General features: G+C 48.2%; 1 protein-coding gene across 1 annotated transcript in view; it reads right to left on the reverse strand.

The window, feature by feature from the left end:
• PDE8A (phosphodiesterase 8A) overlaps positions 1-18,769 on the reverse strand; it is a 213,336-nt gene that overhangs the window by 11,304 nt on the left and 183,263 nt on the right. Inside the window, exons 9-16 of the mRNA XM_060260067.1 lie at positions 15,092-15,180; positions 13,088-13,139; positions 12,723-12,765; positions 8,137-8,214; positions 7,013-7,083; positions 5,002-5,166; positions 1,396-1,444; positions 1,017-1,152 (exon numbers count right to left, since the gene is read on the reverse strand). Coding sequence (XP_060116050.1) covers positions 1,017-1,152; positions 1,396-1,444; positions 5,002-5,166; positions 7,013-7,083; positions 8,137-8,214; positions 12,723-12,765; positions 13,088-13,139; positions 15,092-15,180 — 683 coding nt within the window. The remainder of the gene's footprint in view (positions 1-1,016; positions 1,153-1,395; positions 1,445-5,001; positions 5,167-7,012; positions 7,084-8,136; positions 8,215-12,722; positions 12,766-13,087; positions 13,140-15,091; positions 15,181-18,769) is intronic.

Here is an 18,769-nt window from a genome sequence, read left to right on the forward strand (position 1 = left end):
TATACCCTATGAGAATCTATCTCCACATAGGGAATAATGAAGTGCTCAGCAGACGTTTCTAGCAACTCTGAAGTGAGGGATTGGCCTCTCTACTCACGAGTTGCTGCCAACTTCTTCAAAGTAACACACAGACCCCATCCCAAGAGGAAGCCTTTCCAATCGGAGACTGAAGCCTCCGAGGGGGAAAGTCACATGGTGGCTTTGGGGGTGGGACTTCCCCCCGCTGGCCAGCTGACTGGGGGCGGGAAGGAGCCTGGGAAAGCAGAAGAACCCCCACTGGGACCTGGGGATTGGCAAGCCTATTGCAATGAGATACCTGTCCACATTTACACATGTAGAAACCAGAGTACCAGACCTACTCTTATTTCCCACAAGCCACATGATCCAGTACTGTACTGTGCACAATCTGCATGTGTCACATTTCACCAAGGTTTTTTTTTTTTGTAACAGAAACTCCTTTGCATATTAGGTCACACACCCCTGATGTAGCCAATCCTCCTGGAGCTTACAGTAGGCCCTGTCAGAAGAGCCCTGTAAACTCTTGGAAGATTGGCTACATCGGGGTGTGTGGCCTAATATGCAAAGGAGTTTCCTGCTACAAAAAAGCCCTGCATTTCACTATTCGACACAGAAGACTGTGGGATGAGGAAGGCACCAGCCACAAGCCAGCCTTGTAAATTTTTCTCCACCAGCCTGATTGCCTGAAAATGAATTTGGATTTACCTCTGAGGACCAGGAAACCGGATGTTTACATGCCTGCCTCAAATACATAAGATTTGGTGGAAGTAAAAATGATCATTACTTTGACTGCTAAAGGTGATTCTCAGCTGCTGTTCGAAGTTGCTGAGCCTAGAATCTGCTGCTCTGAGTGATGAGACACCAGGGCGGCAGGTTACAAACAGGGTTGTGGAGAGATATTTCACAATATCTGCCATGTCTGACTGTGAGGGGCTCACCCTGCCTAAGGCTTGAAAATGGATAGTAACTTCAGCATCTGCTGCTTTTGGCCGACAAACCTTTTATGGGTCGCTGCTTCCAATTCAAAGATATTAAAGTCCCAGTGCTCTTCGTTTTCCATTGCTTGTGCTATTCGAGGTGGGATGTCATTAAGGGAGATGGGCGAGATTAAGCTGCCTGGAACCTGATGAGTTTCTAGGGGGTGAAATGACAGAGAGTTGTAGATTTCCTAATTATAGAAACCGAAATATTATTCAAGCTGTTTTTAATACATCAATAGCTCTGCTGAATGTATTTTATAAATGCAGGGCAATCTCCCAATTGCTGTAGTGATTGTTCAAGAATGGTCAGAATTAAGAACAGAATTCAGTTGCAGTTTATTAAAAATTAAGTAGTCTTTATTTCCAGCATAAGCAACACTGCCACAACCACACTTACGTTTTGCTGATAATATATACTCATTCCCTGATAATCTTCGTAGACCGTCCTGTTTAGGAAACAAATGAAAGTAATAATTTGTTGACAGCCGACAGCCTTTCCATAATTAGCAGCCCAAGACAAGCATCCCAATAAGCTGCAACGCAAAGGCATGAAGATCACTCCAAAACTACAGCAGGTCTAGAATGAAGTGAAGAGGTGCCAAAGGGTATCTTCAGTGAGATGTGCTGGTTAGCAGTTGGTTTGGGGGCACAATCCATGATACTGTTTGATTTAACCTATAAATCTCTCTAAAGAGTCTGGGCTTTAGTTACTCCAAGGAATGTTTCCTCCTGTTTGTAGCCACTCCCACCCCAAGTAATCTGCAGGGCCTGAAAAAGGGAGGGATGGTGGCTCAGTGGTAGAGCATCTGCTTGGTAAGCAGAAGGTCCCAGGTTCAATCCCTGGCATCTCCAAAAAGGGTCCAGGCAAGTAGGCGTGAAAATCCTCAGCTTGAGACTCTGGAGAGCCGCTGCCAGTCTGAGAAGACAATACTGACTGATGGACCAAGAGTCTGATTCAGTATAAGGCAGCTTCATACGTTCATATGAACTGCTTCGACATCTGAATCCGGGAGAGAACCACCACCTCTCGCCGCTGAGGAGAAGAAGAAGGTGATATTGGATTTATATCCCGCCCTCCACTCCGAAGAGTCTCAGAGCGGCTCATAATCTCCTTTATCTTCCTCCCCCACAACAGACACCCTGTGAGGTGGGTGGGGCTGAGAGGACTCTCACAGCAGCTGCCCTTTCAAGGACAACCTCTGCCAGAGCTATGGCTGACCCAAGGCCATGCTAGCAGGTGCAAGTGGAAGAGTGGGGAATCAAACCCGGTTCTCCCAGATAAGAGTCCGCACACTTAACCACCATACCAAACTGGCTCTTATGTCACCATTGTTTTGCGCAAGGCTTTTTAGTAAGAAAAGCCCAGCAGGAACTCATTTGCGTATTAGGCCACACACTTTGGCACCAAGCCAGCTGGAACAGTGTTCCTGTGTGTTCCAATTCAAAAAAAGCCCTGGTCTTGCTGCAAGTATCCCTGGAGACCTAGCTACACCTGATAGCCACAAGATCCCGGGCTTTCTTTGTAATGGACCTCCAGTTACAAAGATCCTCGTGCTAAGTTCATCCGGCCACTTCTTTTATACCTTTTAGAAAAAACTGAAAATAGTCTTGTTCTAAATAGTATTTGCCACCTGGCAGCAACCAAATAGCATCTAAGAGATGGTTTTGCTTTGTTTTCAGTGGTTTCCAGATTGTACCTTTCAACATTTCTTATTGTTTCATTGTTCTAATTTCTACTGTTATTTGTCAATAGACTCAGAAGCCCTGACTAAGAGCAATATCACAAATCTGTAAGTGGTCACACTGAGAATAAAGGGAAGGCTTCACAGAAAAAAGCTACTCAACAATGCGCTTGAGACATCAACAATGGGCTTGACAGATCCAAGTGGGCAGCCGTGTTGGTCTGAAGCAGTAGAACAAAGTAGGAGTCAAGTTGCACCATTAAGACCAACCAAGTTTTATTCAGAATGTAAACTTTCGTGTGCTCTAAGCACACTTCAGATGAAGTATTCAGATGAAGTGTGCTTGGAGCACACGAAAGCTTACATTCTGAATAAAACTTGGTTGGTCTTAAAGGTACAATGGGCTTGATGGTTCAGCCAGGTGGACTGGCTGCCACAAAAACTTGCAGAATAGCCTCCGAACACGCATGCATCTTTACCCTCACCTGTGCACATCTCTGCCTACCAAGGATCACAGCCATCACCTTCTTATGTTACAGGGCAAAGCAAACAGCAAAGCTGGAGGGGATAGAGGCTTTGAGTCTATTCCTGCATCTAGCTTCTATTTTAAGGACCATAAATCAATTAGTCTGGAGCTCTGCAACCTGGGGGGGGATCTACCCAGCTCTGAAGGCTGCTTTAAAACAATGACAGAAGAAGGCTGTGGCTGAAGCACGGCTCTCCAAGAATCCAGAATTGAATATCATTCACATTAGCATTCAGAAATATTTAAAATATGTAATATCCTTTACAATGCTTAAGTCATCCTTTGTTTCAGATTGTTGGCAATGCATGCATCTATTCTGAAACTGGTTTTATATCAAATTATACATGACAAGCTACTCCCAAGGAATCCAGGGTATTGCAGTTCTTTGAGGCAGGGGGGTGGGTGTCTCAGCTATGGACCCCTAGCCCTGCTCCAGTGAATTACAGTTCCTAGGATTCTTCATGGAGAAACTACAACAGATAATCTGGTTGCATTTTATACTATGGACATGCTTGATTGGCAAAGACCAAGCATCATTCTTTTGGATTTGATAGAAACAGGTAAGATGCCCCCCCCCCCCACATACACACTAAGCACACACACAATCCAATTTTAATATATGTTTCTCCATGAGTTTTGAAGGAAATTTTTTTATTGGCAAGTAATCTTACGGCAGTTTTGCTGCTACTCAAAGTGATTGTAGATTGTCGGTTGTCATTTTAACAACGGTATCTGTGTGTCTTACAATACTCAACTTTTAAGATGTTGGAAACTGCTGTCAGAGTTTTAACCACACAGGGGAACTAGAATCTGAATAAACGCAAACAGGGAGCTTGCAGGTCTAGCCAGTCTCCCTTCTTAGGAGAGCCAGTTTGGTGTGGGAGAGCGAGTTTGGTGTAGTGGTTAAGTGTGGAGACTCTTATCTGGGAGAACTGGGTTTGATTCCCCTCTCCTCCACCTGCACCTGCTGGCATGGCCTTGGGTCAGCCATAGCTCTGGCAGAGGTTGTCCTTGAAAGGGCAGCTGCTGTGAGAGCCCTCTCCTGCCCCACCCACCTCATGGGGTGTCTGTTGTGGGGGAGGAAGGTAAAGGAGATTGTGAGCCGCTCTGAGACTCTTTGGAGTGGAGGTCGGGATATAAATCCAATATCTTCTTCTTCCCTGCACATGGGTAAATTTATTTATTTCATTTAAGCCCTGCCTTTCTCCCCAATGGAGTTCCAAAGCAGCCGCACAACAACCCTGTGAGGTCGAGCAGGCAGAGTGCGTGTGACTGACCAAGGTCACCCAGCAAGTGGGGATTCAAACTTAGGCAGATCATGAGGAGGGCAGGAAGGGTTGCATGGATGCATAGTTCTTGTGGCCCTTTCTTACACACCCAGGGAAATGCTGATTAACACTTTGGGGTCAGGAAGCAACTTTTCTCCAGGCTACTTTGGCCAGGGATCTTGGAGGTTTTTTGCCATATTCTGGGCATGGAGCCTGCAGGGGTCACTGGGGGGAGGTATCTGTGAGTTTCTTGCATTGTGCAAGGGGTTGGATTAGATGACCCTGGAGGTCCTTTCCAACTCTTATGATTGTATAAATGGGTCTCCCATATCCTAGTCTGGCACTCTAACCACTGCACAGCATACTGTCACTCTGAATAAGCAGAAAGACCACATCACAGTCTAGTAAAGTCTATCTAAGGATCACTAGGTGAGTTTCACAGAAAAGCAAGTATCCGAGCCAGGTTCTCCCCAGGCTTGGATTGACACTCTGACCAGTATTAGCAACCGGAACTGGCTTCTGCTTACCGTCATCAAGCCTCCGACAAGGTCACTTGTATGAGGGTCTTCATCTTTTGTCCCAAGCTGGGGAGAGTATAGCTCGGTGGTCCTCAGAATCTCAAGGACCCGATCCAAAGCCTCAGCAACTGGCATGGGACTGCTTTCTTGTGCAGCATTGATTATATTGATCACCTGAGTTGGAAGAAAAGAAAAGCACACAGACACATGAAACTGCCTTACACTGAATCAGACCCTGGGTCCATCAAGGTAAGTACAGTCTACAGGGGTGGCCAAACTTACTTAACATAAGAGCCACATAAAATAAATGTCAGATGTTTGAGAGCCACAAGACAGGAAGGAAGGAAGGAAGGAAGGAAGGAAGGAAGGAAGGAAGGAAGGAAGGAAGGAAGGAAGGAAGGAAGGAAGGAAGGAAGGAAGGAAGGAAGGAAATGAGGGAGGGAGGAATGAAGAAAGGAAGGAAGCCATCCCTGCAAACTTCATGGGGGGGGGGGGCGCGGAAGAACTGACAAACAAGATTCCTGGCAATAGTGCAGGAGCATCCTAGCACTGGCTTTCTCCAAATGCTACAGAACTCTTGGGAAAACCATAAGCTTTCTTCCTTCAACCCCACCAAGAATTCTCCCAAAAGGTTGCAAAACACCTGGATCATTCCAGATCAAGGCGGGGGTGGGGTGGGTTTGCCCATCAGTACTGATGGGCCTGCCCTGACCCAGATAGCTCAGGCAAGCCCAATCTTGTCAGATCTCGGAAGCTAAGTAGGGTCAGCTCTGGCAAATACTTGAATGGGAGACCCCCTTGGAATACCAGCAGTTGGGAGGCAGGGGCAGGCCTTATTCAGCCACTACCACCTCCCTTAATATCCTCCAGTCCCCCAGTAGGGGTCAGTCACCAGAAGTCACCATGACTTCCAGGTGCACACACAGGCAAATGCACACATAAAAATACACCCCCCCCCAAAAAAAAAAGTATTGATGGGAGTTCCAGTCAGGTGAAAGCTTTCCCAGCAGTCTTCTTTTAGAAATAACATTGGTAGTAGATCTTAATGCACAGTTGACTCAAGAAGAGAGAAATACCCTTTTGTCTAACATGCAAAAAGATTTTTGCTGGCCCAAATGTGATGAAAGTGATGAAAGCTCCAAGTAAGCAGCTTAAATGTTTAAGCAAATGGACATAACAAGCAGGGAATTCTCTGGAAAAGTCCTTTGAAAACAAACAGGAGCTGTACAAAGGAAAGAAGTACAAAATCTGCAAGTTGAAAGGCTAAAGGAGCTGGGTTTGTTTAGCCTGGAAAAGAAATGACTGAGAGGTGATATGATAAACATCTTCAGGTATTTGAAGAGCTGTCATATAGAGGAGGGTGCAGAATTGTTTTCTGTTTGGATCAGAACCAACAGGTTGAGATTAAATCAAAAGAATTTTTTGGCTAGACATTAGGAAGACCTTCCTGAGAGCAGTTCTTCAGTGGAACAGGCTTACTTGGGAGGTGGCGGGCTCTCCTTCCTTGGAGATTTTTAAACAGAGGCTAGATGGTCATCTGACAGCAATGAGGATCCTGTGAATGTAGGCATGTCATGAGAGGGAGGGCAGGAAGGGTTGCATCGGTGCTTATTTCTCACAGCCTTTTCTTACATGCTGTAAGAAATGCTGTTGGCCCTTTTGGGAAATGCTGTTGGCCATTTTGGGGCCAGGCAACAATTTTTCTCCAGGCCAGTTTGGCCAGGGATCCTGGAGGTTTTTTGCCATCTTTGAGCATGGAGCAGGAGTCACTGGGGGAAGAATTGACAAACAAGATTCCTGGCAATACTGCAGGAGCATCCTAGCACTGGCTTTCTGCAAATGCTACAGAACTCCTGCTCCATCTTTGAGCATGGAGCAGGAGTCACTGGGGGTGTGCGGGGAGAGGTGTTTGTGAATTTCCTGCATTGTGCAGGCAGTTGGACTAGATGACCCTGGAGGTCCCTTCCAACTCTATGATTCTAGGTGCTGAACAGAAAGGAACTCAACAATGGTGCCTTACCTTAGTAATAGGTGCTTCAATAGTCATGGAATGTATCCTGGCCATAGACGAATGCCTTCTCTGTGAACTGCCTATGCAGGGGAGGGGGGGAGGGGAGCAGACCACATGGTTAACCTATCAGAATTCTGTATAAACAATTTATTTATTTTGGATAGAATAGGGAAGGGAGGGAAAGATACAGGGGTTTGGGGAAGGGAATTAAGCTCTTCGTTGAATTCTGGATGTCAGCACAACCATTTCAATAGTCCACCTGCCATATTTATTATCTGAGACAACCTATTGTAGCACAGCTCTTGGTAAAGATTCTGGTGCCCAAATATGCTTGCCCATGCCACACAGTCCAGGAAAATGGATATGGCAACTTGGAAAGAGGGGAGGGGGGTGAATTGGCTTTAAAGTGCAAAGATCTGCTGTTAGCAAAAACCCTCTTTCAAGCAAAAACAAAATGGCCCAATTGGTTTTCCTCCCTGGGGGACTAGCTCAAATTTAAAGTGAATTATAGGTGTTTTTGTTGTTAACTACATGCAGGCAGGGCTTTTTAAAATTAGGAACGCACAGGAACGCCCTTCCGGCTGGCTTGGCAGCAGGCGTGTGTGGCCAAATATGCAAATGAGCACCTGCTAGGCTTTTTCTATATTAAAAAGCCCTGTGTGAAACAATGGTGATGTCAGGGGGTGTGGCCTAATTTGCAAATGAGCTCCTGCTGGGCTTTTTCTACAAAAAAAATCCTGCATGCCGGCAATCCATATGGGGGGGAGAAGCAAAAAAACCCCCATCTGAATCCATACTCTGCATATACTGTGCAAATTAATTAAAAGGTGTGTAATTTCTCTCACTTTGCATACTGTTTACAGTTTCATTTTTTTTGCTTTGCTTGCCATCAGTGCTATCAAGAGAAGCAAAGGCCTACAGTACATTGGAGTCTCAAAATCTTATTGTTCTCATATTTTACCTACACCCTTTCAGGATATCTTTGAACTCATATGGAAAGAAATGGAAGGCCAGAATTACCTTAATTAGGTAGTTCTGCAACAGCCCTCCCCTTTCTTTTGTGTCCAAGGGTCTTAAATGTTTGAGAAGCAGATTTTTAAAAAGGAAAGGAAACTAACAGGCCTGTGACATACCATCACTGCCCCGAGATGTGGTCGATCTGACATCTAAAGAACCTTTCCTCCTGTCTTTGTGTCTGCAAGACTGGATATCTGTAAAGACAATAAAGTCGTGTTATTATTGCAAGGAAGTCCATTTTGAAAGGCAGTTGGGGGGTCCAGCAGCAGAAAGTGATGTGGGAGGCTTGGATTTCAATGGCACTTCAGCCACACCTGCTGGTCTAGATCAGGGGTGGCCAAACTTGCTTAACAGAAGAGCCACATAGAACAAATATCAGATATTTGAGAGCTCCAAAGAAGGAAGGAAGGAAGGAAGGAAGGAAGGAAGGAAGGAAGGAAGGAAGGAAGGAAGGAAGGAAGGAAGGAAGGAAGGAAGGATGGGGAGAGAGGTGTGGAAAGAAAGCAACTTTAACTTTCAATGCATTCTCCAAGCTGCTGGCTGGCTTGGCTTGGACAGTTCTCCCAGCCAGCCAATGGGGTGGTGGGGGCTTCAAGAGCCACACAATATGTATGAAAGAGCCACATGTGGCTCCCAAGCTGAGGTTTGGCCACCCCAAGGCTAGATCAAATCACTTTATTTTTGAGCAGCTTCAAGGAGACACTAGTGTAAAAGTGGGGACAGTACAGACAACAGAAGTGCCTGGTTGCTCAAATGCTTCCATACTGCAAGGACTCTTAGGGGTGCAAATGCGTCTGTGTTTGGCTTGTGGAGCCACTCCTGCACCCCAGCTCTGGTCCCTGTTTTTAGCCAAACAATTGTGGTTTTAGCCACACACATAACATCATTTTAAGGAAGGTTTCACATGAGCACATTTTGACTCCAAGACTCAGACCAATTTCCCACTTACCTTGTTCTGGTCTCGTTGCTCCTTTTCCCTGCGGGGCTGCTGCTGGATTTTGCACAAGCTGCCCCAGCCGGCAAGCTGCCCTGCCCCTTTTTAAGTTCCCTCCACAGCAGACAGAAACCGGTTTCCAGAGGATTTTGCCTGCTGCAGAGTGAACTTGAAGAGAGGCGGAGCAACTCGCTGGTGCGGGACAGTTTTTGCAAAATCCAGCAGTGGCCCCATGGAGAAGAGGAGAGTGAGAACGGCGTAAGGTTAGTGGGAAATCGGTCCCAGCTGTTTCTGAAATCCAGCCATGCGTGCATTTTGGAAGCCATGACCGAATGTATTTAACCACATTGACGCAGTATTTGCCCAGTCATAAGGTCTTCAGGAAGACTATGCGTGGTGCCATGACTCACTTTATGGTTCTCTTCAAGGCAGGGTGATGTGAACTAAATGCCTTCTATGGGGGAGGGGGTTGTCATCAAGTCTCAGCTGACTCATGATGCTCTGCACAGTTTCCAAGGCAAGAGAGGTTCAGAGGTGGTCTGCCATTGCCTTGGTCATGACTTTGGTGTTCCTTGGTAGTTTCCCGTCCAAATAATGCCCAGGGCTGACCCTGCTTAGCTTCTGAGATCTGACAAGAACAGACTAGCCTAGCATACGAGCTAATCGCAACTGGGTTTCCCTCATCCCCTCTACTTCTTCAAGGGGGAGGGGTGGTCTAAGACCAAAGGTAGAAACAAGAGCTCCACCCTCAATGGTAAAATACACAGAATGAAACCACTGACAATTTAGCAGCATTGGACTGCTGACCAAACTCTGCTTCCTGGGGCCCACCAGGGTTTGGGTGATGGTGCTAAAGAGCATAGAAGAGGATGTCCAAGCCTTGTGGCCGTTCTAGAAGCAGGTGGTTCCATCCCAGCCATGACAAAAGTTGCACTTTCTGTCCTTGGTGTGTTTAATCTACATTTAGGGGTGTTACATGGGCGGGGGGTGGGGGGGTGGGGACAGTGGTTGTTTTTAGATGTGAAATGAGAATTCTGGATCCCCTTCTCTTATCTACTCATGAGGTTTGCCTTGCTTTCTGTTGCTTTTGAACTACATCTGGCCTAGTGCAGATAGTTCTAAGATTTTATTTAGTCTGCCCTCCTGGAACACCATTTCACTGTTCCCAAATATTATCGCTTACTCTGCGGAACCTGCGCTGGAGCCTCATCAGCAGGGAGGGAACTCCCTTCACTATTTCCTGCTTGGACAGCTGGCACAGGGACAGTCTCTTTGGGCTGGAAATTTCACATGGAGGGGCCAGGCCTTGGTGGCCTCGGGGATCTGCTTTGGATCCAAGAAATCCCACGTTCAGTCCCCAGCATCACCCCAGAAAGGATGAACGGCCCTGATCTTGTCAGATCTCGGAAGCTAACCAGGATCAGCCCCTGGGGAGTAGTCCTTGGTAGGAGGCAACCAAGAAGAAGAAGACTGCAGATTTATACCCCACCCTTCTCTCTGAATCTCAGACTGATTTTGCACAAGGCTTGTTCCAGGTGGAGAGCCCTTTTGTTCCTGGGGCTTCTCTCCTTTTTCGCACAAGTTGCCCCGGAGGTGTGAGTTGGTGTGGCGCTCTTCTACAACAAGCAGGATCCTCTTCCAAGCGGTTTCTGCTTGCCGCGGGAGAACAGTGCGCCAACTCACAGTGCCAGGACAACTTGCGCTAAAACAGAGAGAAGCGCCAGGATCATAAGGGCTCTCCACTCGGAACAAGCCCTAGTGTGAAATTGGCTAGAGTCTCAGAGTGGCTTACAATCTCCTTTATCTCCTTCCCCCACAACAGACACCCTGTGAGGTGGGTGGGGCTGAGAGAGCTCTTGCAGCAGCTGCCCTTTCAAGGACAACTCCTGCAAGAACTATGGCTGACCCAAGGCCATTCCAGCAGCTGCAAGTGGAGGAGTGGGGAGTCAAACCCGGTTCTCTCAGATATGAGTCCATGCACTTAACCACTACACCAAACTGGCTCTCTAGGCCGGAACTACAGACAGGCCATGGCAAACGGCCTCTGAACATCTCTTGCCATAAACTCCCCACAGGATGCCCATAAGACTTGACAGCACATTCTGCTGCCAGTAAGTGATTGGCAAGACCTCTAACTGCAGAGGGGTTGGGGTTCAGTGGCAGAGCACCTGTTCAGCAAGCAGAAGGTCCCAAGTTTAATCTCGGCCTCGCCTGTTAAATAAAAAGGATCACAGCTGGAGACCCATGAGAACCACCATCAGCCAGAGAGCTGACTTCGAAAGACTAAGGCTCTATCAATAGAAAGTGGCTCCACGGATTCATTTGCAAAGCAACCAGGTTGAAATCCTGCAGTCCATGTTGGAGAGATGAAGCAGGGTCTGCTGAGCCCCAGAAACGTCAGGACAGCAGGGGACGTGCTTTGATGCAAGAGTTGCCAGATTCAATTCCTGGCACCTCCAGCTTAAAACAATTTGACAAAAGGGGTTTCAGCAGACGGGACAGAAAAAGACTGCTGGGGACCTGGAAGGGCTGCTGCCAGTCAGGGCAGGTGAGCTGGAACAAAGGTCTCATTCAGCATAAATTTAACATGCACTTGGATCATATTTTTAACAATGCTATCAAGCCATTAAAGACATCTTACAGTGCAATCCTTTTGGGGGGGGGGGGTTGTATTTTTATATGTGTGTGTGCATGGCTTTTTCTGTAGCATATTAGGCCACACACCCCTGATGTAGCCAATCCTCTTGGACCTTACAGTAGGCCCTGTATTAAGAGCCCTGTAAGCTCTTGGAGGATTGGCTACCTCAGGGAGGTGGAGCCTAATATGTAAAGAAGTTCCTGCTACAGAAAAAAAACCCCAACCCTGTGTGTATGTATGAGTGTAAGCACTTGGAAGTCATAGTGACTTCTGGTGACTGACCCTTACTGGGAGCCTGGAAGATATTCAGAGAGGTGGCTGAATAAAGCCTGCCTCTGTCTTCCCAACTGCCGGCATTCCATGGAGGTCTCCCATCCAAGTAGTTGCCAGAGTTGAACCCTGCTTAGCTTATGAGATCTGACAAGACTGGGCTTGCCTGGGCTATCCGGGTCAGGGCCTTACAAGTGCAATTCCAAAGGAGAGTTACACCCGTCTAATTCCACTGAAGAGTGCAACTCTGATTAGGGTTGCACCATGAGCCAATTAAATGCATGTACACTTGCATACATATAAACCAATGCATCTGGGACATGTATGGGGGGGGGGGGGGGAGAAACCTTTTCCCCCTTGTTTTCAGATGATGCAAGCATGTGTCAGACCAGAGACTGTCTTAGGTGAGACATTCCCTCTTGTGTAAGAGAGGAATAGCAAATCACTGAAGGCAGGACCTACTACCTACTCTTTTTGTAACTTGTACTCAAAATAACATTTTTTTTAAAAAAATCTATTTCTCAAGTCATTTTTGTAATCCATTAAGAGATTATTCATGTTCCTTTCCCCCCTTTTTTCTTTCTTTTCTGTTCCTAACCTGTTTTGAAACTTTAATAAAACTTGTAAAAAGTCAAAACTCAAGAGACTATTCATGAATTAGCTGATGGATCAACTAAACACTGCAGCTGCAGTTTTCAATCAATTGGGTAGGGGGCGGAACTGCCTTGAGTGAAACATAACGTTTTGAGGGTAATTACCGTATATCTTTTAGCACAAATAAATCAATTTCGCTAGCAGATAAATCTAAGCCAGCCTTCTGCCGAAACAGCTTTCTTATGACAAACTTGGAAGTATCGTACCTGTCTGGGACTCAGCCTGAACACGTTCGCATGTCTTTTCACCCTACAAATTGACGGGAGAAAAAAGGGTAATTAGTAGGTGTGCCAAGGTCACCTTGGGATAGGGCTGCCAACCTCCAGATGGGACCTGGAGATCTCCTGGAATTCCAGCTCATCTCCAGACTACAGAGATCAGTTCCCCTGGAGACAACGGCAGCCCTGGAGGGTGGATTCTGGAAGATCGTATCCCTGCTAAGCCCCTTCCCTGCCCCAAACTCCACCCTTCCCAGGCTCCACCCCCAGCCTTCAGGAACTTCCCAACCCAAAGCTGACAACAAAGAATAAAGTGATGGCTGGAAGAAGGCAGCCTAACGGGTCCCGCTCACCTTATTATTGTCGTTGCATGGGCTGCTAAGCGACACATAGTGTCTAATTTTTCTGTAGGGGGAAAAATTAGTAATTCGATATTGAGTTCTGACTTAAATTTAGCAAAGAAATAAAATTCAGACAAGCTTGACGGGCTAAGGGAAACTGCTGTTGGGCACCACTGGAGCAGAGCCCTGGCCCTAGAGGGTCACTCGGGAGACCACGCCGGGGAAGAAGACGACAGGCCTCGCCCCATCCTGCACCTCAAACAATGCTCCACTCTTACACACATCCCTTACTTCTTCACTGTTATGACTGAAACCAGGTCTTGAATTCAGCAGGAGCTCACAGGAACACAGCTCCTGAACCTTTCTGAAGGCCCCCCTCTTCCTCCCCATCTACTTTGTCCATTGAATAGTAGATGCAGCTGCATAGCAATCCTTGGATTAGGAAAGCAGGCAGCCAGCCAGCCACCAGGAGCTTTGCCATGCCCCCAACAGCCCTCATTAACCCCTGGAGAAGCCCGCACCACCCTTTCTCCACTTCTTATGTGATTTTGGGTGGTGGGTGACTTGCTGGCCTTTTGATGGGCGGAGGGGTGGCCAAGGAGAGCTCCAGGTGAGCGAGGCCTGCTTGGGCTGGCTGGATCTCTAACCAGCCCAAGCAGACCTCACTTGCCTGGGGCTCTCCTTTCTTGTGTCAGGTTGCTTTTGGGTGGTGGGGGTGGTGGCATATGTTAATGAGTTATGCTAATAAGCTCCACCATTTATTTTTCTACAAAATGACCCAACTGAAACTATTGGTATACCCCCCTCTTCAGAAACATGTGCCTGAGGTGGTTAACGGTCTACAATTCAATAATAAAATCAGCCTTATATTAGGAATTTTTTTGTCTAATTTTTTAAAGAGAGAACTCATTCCTGAATATGGTAATAACAATGTTTTATTATCTGCTTCTGTATATGAAACATGTATTCTCACTCATACAGTTGATTTTACTTGTTGTATGTAACTATTCAGACAATTTGATATTTTTGATAGATTCATATTTTCCCCTGTCCCCTTCTGTAGCTCACTTTTTTCCTTGAGACAATTAAAAAAAACTTCGTCACAAAATAATAAAACCAACCTGTAGATAATAAAACTGAAAGTGAAATATGAAGCCAACTGGGGGGGAGGTAATAGAAAAAGCCCAGCAGGAACTAATTTGCATATTAGACCACACCCCCTAATGCCAAGGCAGCTGGAACTGCGTTCCTGTACGTGCCTGCTCAAAACAAGCCCTGAAGCCAACCAAATTGAGAGCAAGATTGGAGCCCAGTAGGCACTTTAAACAACCAGGTCTTAGAAAAATTGAATAATAAAGTTGGAAGGGATCCCCAGGGTCATCTAGACCAACTCTCTGCACAATGCAGAAAAACTGTCGACAGGGTTGCCAAGAAATATCTGGGGACTTTGGGGGAAGGTGGAGGCACGATTTGAACAAGCACGATTTGAACTCCAAAGGCTGCTTTGAAGGGTGGACTCTGTGGTATTGTACTGTGCTGAGGCCCCTCCCCTCCCCTCCCCAAACCCCACCCTCTCTCAGCTCCACCCCCAAAATCTCCAGGTATTTTCCAACCCAGATCTGGCAACCCTAACTGTGTGGCACTCTCTGTACCCCAGGGGGCTCAGACTATAACAACGGGTTATATTTGTAAGCCTGACACTGTGACCCAAACTCAATCCAAGCTGTTCCTTTGGCACTGCCATCGCTGCACAGGCCAGCTGGCTCAGCTTAAGGGCAACAGGATCCAGGCCCAGCCATTAAACACATTTTTTGTGTAATTAGACCCCTATAATTCTAGTATCCAAGATTTTACTACAAGAGCTAACAGGTTGGTGTTTTTTTTTTAATGAAGGCCAAAAGCCTCAAGGTGTCTGATCCTCTACTTGTTTACCACAGGATGTCTAGGTTGTTCCATTTGTTTCTGTAAATGCATCCATGAAATCAAAAATCACACTTGCTGATTTTTCACACTTACCCTCCCTGTCCAATGACAGGTATTATTTTCACATTTTGCTGTATGCTCTCTCCGTTTTTCTTTTTGGCATAATATGTTCCTTGCCATTCCTGTGGATGAGATTGGAGAATAAGCAAGAACTATGTTAACAACTCATAGGCCATACTTATTGCGTGCCCTCGCTTAATTCAATACCATTCCAACACCAAAGAGAGAAATTAGGATCTCAGGTTTTCATTTAAAACAAAACTGTGACTCCTTAAAGCAGGGGTGGGGAACATCTGTCCCGAGGACTGCTTATGGCCCTCAAGATCACTTGGTCTGGCCCTCGGGGATTGCTGAGCCGAACCATATGGCGGCATTTGCCTAAGGTGGCGGGCTGGGTGTGTGCGTGCCAAATTAAGCTCTCCCCACATGATTTCAAATAGAAAAACAATTATTTGTATTAATTTTGCTGGCCTGAATCATTCTCCCTCAGCAGAGCAGTTTTTTAAGCTGATAATTTTGTATGGCCCGTGAATGATGTTATAAATATCCAAATGGTCCTTAGCAGAAAAAAGGTTCCCCACCCCTGCCTTAAAGGGTGCTAAAGCAACCCCTTTACTCCCCTTCCCATCCAACATCAACACACTCACACCATTCATCCTCTCCTGGCTCATTCATCCTGCCCCTGGCTCAGCCTCCTGGCCTTTTCCCTCAGATCTCTTCCCTCCTCCTTCACCTTGCTTTATCTGATCTGCTCCAGGTGAGTAGCTGTGTTGGTCTGAAGCAATGTGACAAAGTTAAGAATCCAATAGACCCTTTAAGACCAACACAGATTTATTCAGGCTATGAGCTTTCATATGCAGGCACACTTTGTCAAACATGACTGTTTGAAGCCAACCAAATTGAGCGCAATACTGGAGCCCAGACTGTCTGACAAAGTGTGCCTGCACACAAAAACTCACAGACTGAATAAAACTATGTTGGTCTTAAAGGTGCTCTTGGATTCTAACTTTGTAGCGTGATCTGATCTGCTCAGTGCCTAAATGCCATCATCCTTCTTCCTTGTTCCCTAAGCTTATTTAGATCAAAACCACAGAAGCATCATAAAACTCAGGAGTCAGGATGCTGCTCTGCGGATCAGCTTCCCTGCAGAAATTCCCTACAAACGGCTTTTTTTTGTAGCAGGATCTCCTTTGCATATTAGGCTACACCCTCCCCCCATGTAACTGTCAGAACTTGTATCTTTGCTGCTGGTCCCCTATAATGTGACCAATGCTGTATGGTAGTTTTACTGTGTCTTAGAGCTATATTGTAACTGAACCAAACTGACTCCATGTTGTAACCTCTGTTTAACCCAGAGTGCCTGAATAGTAATTAACCTTGCCCCACTGGTATCCAAAATATTTGGGGCTGTAGAATGAATTATGTCTTGTCTCTGCACATTCTCACACTGGGACCCTTTGAAGCCGAACAGCATGGCCTTCGAAGTAGGGAGGCATCCTCTCTACTGATAGTGATGGTGAGAAGACAGCTGCGCCCTACAATGTGAATTGTGGCTTTGTGAGATGTTTGCTTTACGTGTATAAAATCAAGCTGATGCTGGCTCTCGCCATTACTGTTATCTTGCCTTTTCCAGCACCTAGTTCTCTTCAATAAAATCCTAGCTTTGTAACTGAGTATGGGATCCGTTTGAAGTTCATTGAGTTCTGACATTATAACAGTAATCCCATTGTTCGTGGCTTATCTGTACTGGAGGCTTGGCCCGATGGCGGCAAAAGTACCAGACGACGGAGAGCCCACCACCCCATCGGAGGACCCGCCACTCGACCCAAACGTGACGGGGGTCCGACGCAAAATTAAGGTTCCAGCGCCCTTCTCGGTCGACGCCGCTTTCCCGGCCCCGCGAACCTGGAGCCCACGGAAGTCCACGGCAGCAATCGACGCCGCGGAGCAGCGGTACCGAAGCATGTTGGGCGAAGGAGGGGCAGGAGACGACGACGAGGGCCAGGCGGAGGGTACGGAGCCCCGAGGGGGGGAAGACCCGATCCGGACCCTCCGCAACGAATTATTCGACTGGGTGCGGGAGATCCACGGCGATGTGCACCGCTCCCGCGTGACGATGGCCGAGGAGATGCAGCAGAACCTGGGCGCTATCCACGACCAGCTCCGCACTTTGCAAACCGCGGTCCTGGGGATACCGTATGGAGTGCTGCCACTGGGGCAACCGCCCGTCGCCCCGCTGGCCCCCGCCCCGCAAGCTCCGGCTGCCCCGGCGCCGCCGGCCCCAGTGGGCCCAGCAGCCCCGGCACCTCCGGCTCCGCCGGCTCCAGCCGCCCCGGCACCACCGGCGCCACCTGCACCAGGGGCCCCGGCCGCCCCGGCGCCGCCTGCACCGCCCGTCCCGATCCCGCCGGCCCTACCGGGCCCCGCGCCGCCGCCTGGGGTGCCGCAAGCGCCTGGTGGGGCCGAGGGCCGGGGAAGAGAGTTGAAGATTACGTTCGATGGGAACCCGGAGGACGTGGAATACTTTACTATTCAGTGCGACACGTTCTTCACCCACTGGGGTGCCGACTACCCTACCGAGGCCAGCCGAGTGTACCACATCGCGTCTCGACTGAGAGGGGCGGCCCGCAAGTGGTACGTGGGGCTTTTCATGGGAAGAAAGCCCGAATTAGCTACCGTGGCAGGGTTCCTGCACGCGATGCTCCGCCAGTATGGAGATCCTTTACGGGAAGAGAAGGCGGTCGCTGCCCTCCAACGCATCGAACAGGGCAACCGCTCCACCCGCGAGTACGCCACCGAATTCCTGGGGTACTGCGCGGCAGCAAGGGGATGGAACGAGGTCATGAAATACACCGCGTTCATCAACGGGTTGAATCCAAGCATCCTCGACCGCTGTTACAGTCAGGGGAGGCCCGATACGCTGGTCGGCTGGATCCAACTGGCCGGGGAGGTGGAAACCAACCTCCAACACGTGGGGATGAGGAGACAGCAACTAGCGAGGAAGGGAGCCAAACACACCCCAACTAAATCGGAAGGGAAGAAGGCCCCGACGACCTCCACCCCGTCTCCCGCCCGCAAATGCTTCCAATGCGGGGACCCAAATCATCTTGCTGCTAACTGCCCTGGGAAAGCGGGATCCACACCACCCACGGCGCGGCCAACCACCCCGGGCCCGAAGAAGAAGAAGAGCAGCCGATCGAAGGAGCCCAGTCGGGGCTCCGTCGCCACTTCCTTGGCGACTGACGAGGATTTTACCACCAGCCTGGCGGCAGTCGAAGAATCGACCGAGGAGTCGGACGACACCGAGTCGGCGGGAAACGACAGCGACCTGCTTTAATGGGTGCCGCAAAGCAGGTCCAGCAACAGCCGGCACTCCTCACGGTGAGAGCAACTGGGGGTTTACTTTTTATGGCCGTTACCCTCCTAAACCCGAACCTAAAGAGATTCATGCACGCCCGAGCACTAATCGACTCAGGGTGTAACAGGGACTTGATCACCCCCCGCCTAGTTGAGGCGCTGGGATTAGCCACTTCGCCCCTGCCACAACCGATGCAGTTCCAGCAAATGGACGGGGGGCCCATGAGGGGGGAACCATGTGTTTTAGAAACTCAGGCGGTCCCGGTAGGGACCGAGGAGCATTGGGGAATTGAGACTTTCGTAATTGCCCCCTCCTGCTCTTTCGACGTGGTAGTTGGCTCAGCCTGGCTCGCC

The sequence above is a fragment of the Heteronotia binoei genome, chromosome 19 (genome assembly GCF_032191835.1).
Source record: "Heteronotia binoei isolate CCM8104 ecotype False Entrance Well chromosome 19, APGP_CSIRO_Hbin_v1, whole genome shotgun sequence".
Lineage (NCBI taxonomy): Eukaryota > Metazoa > Chordata > Lepidosauria > Squamata > Gekkonidae > Heteronotia > Heteronotia binoei.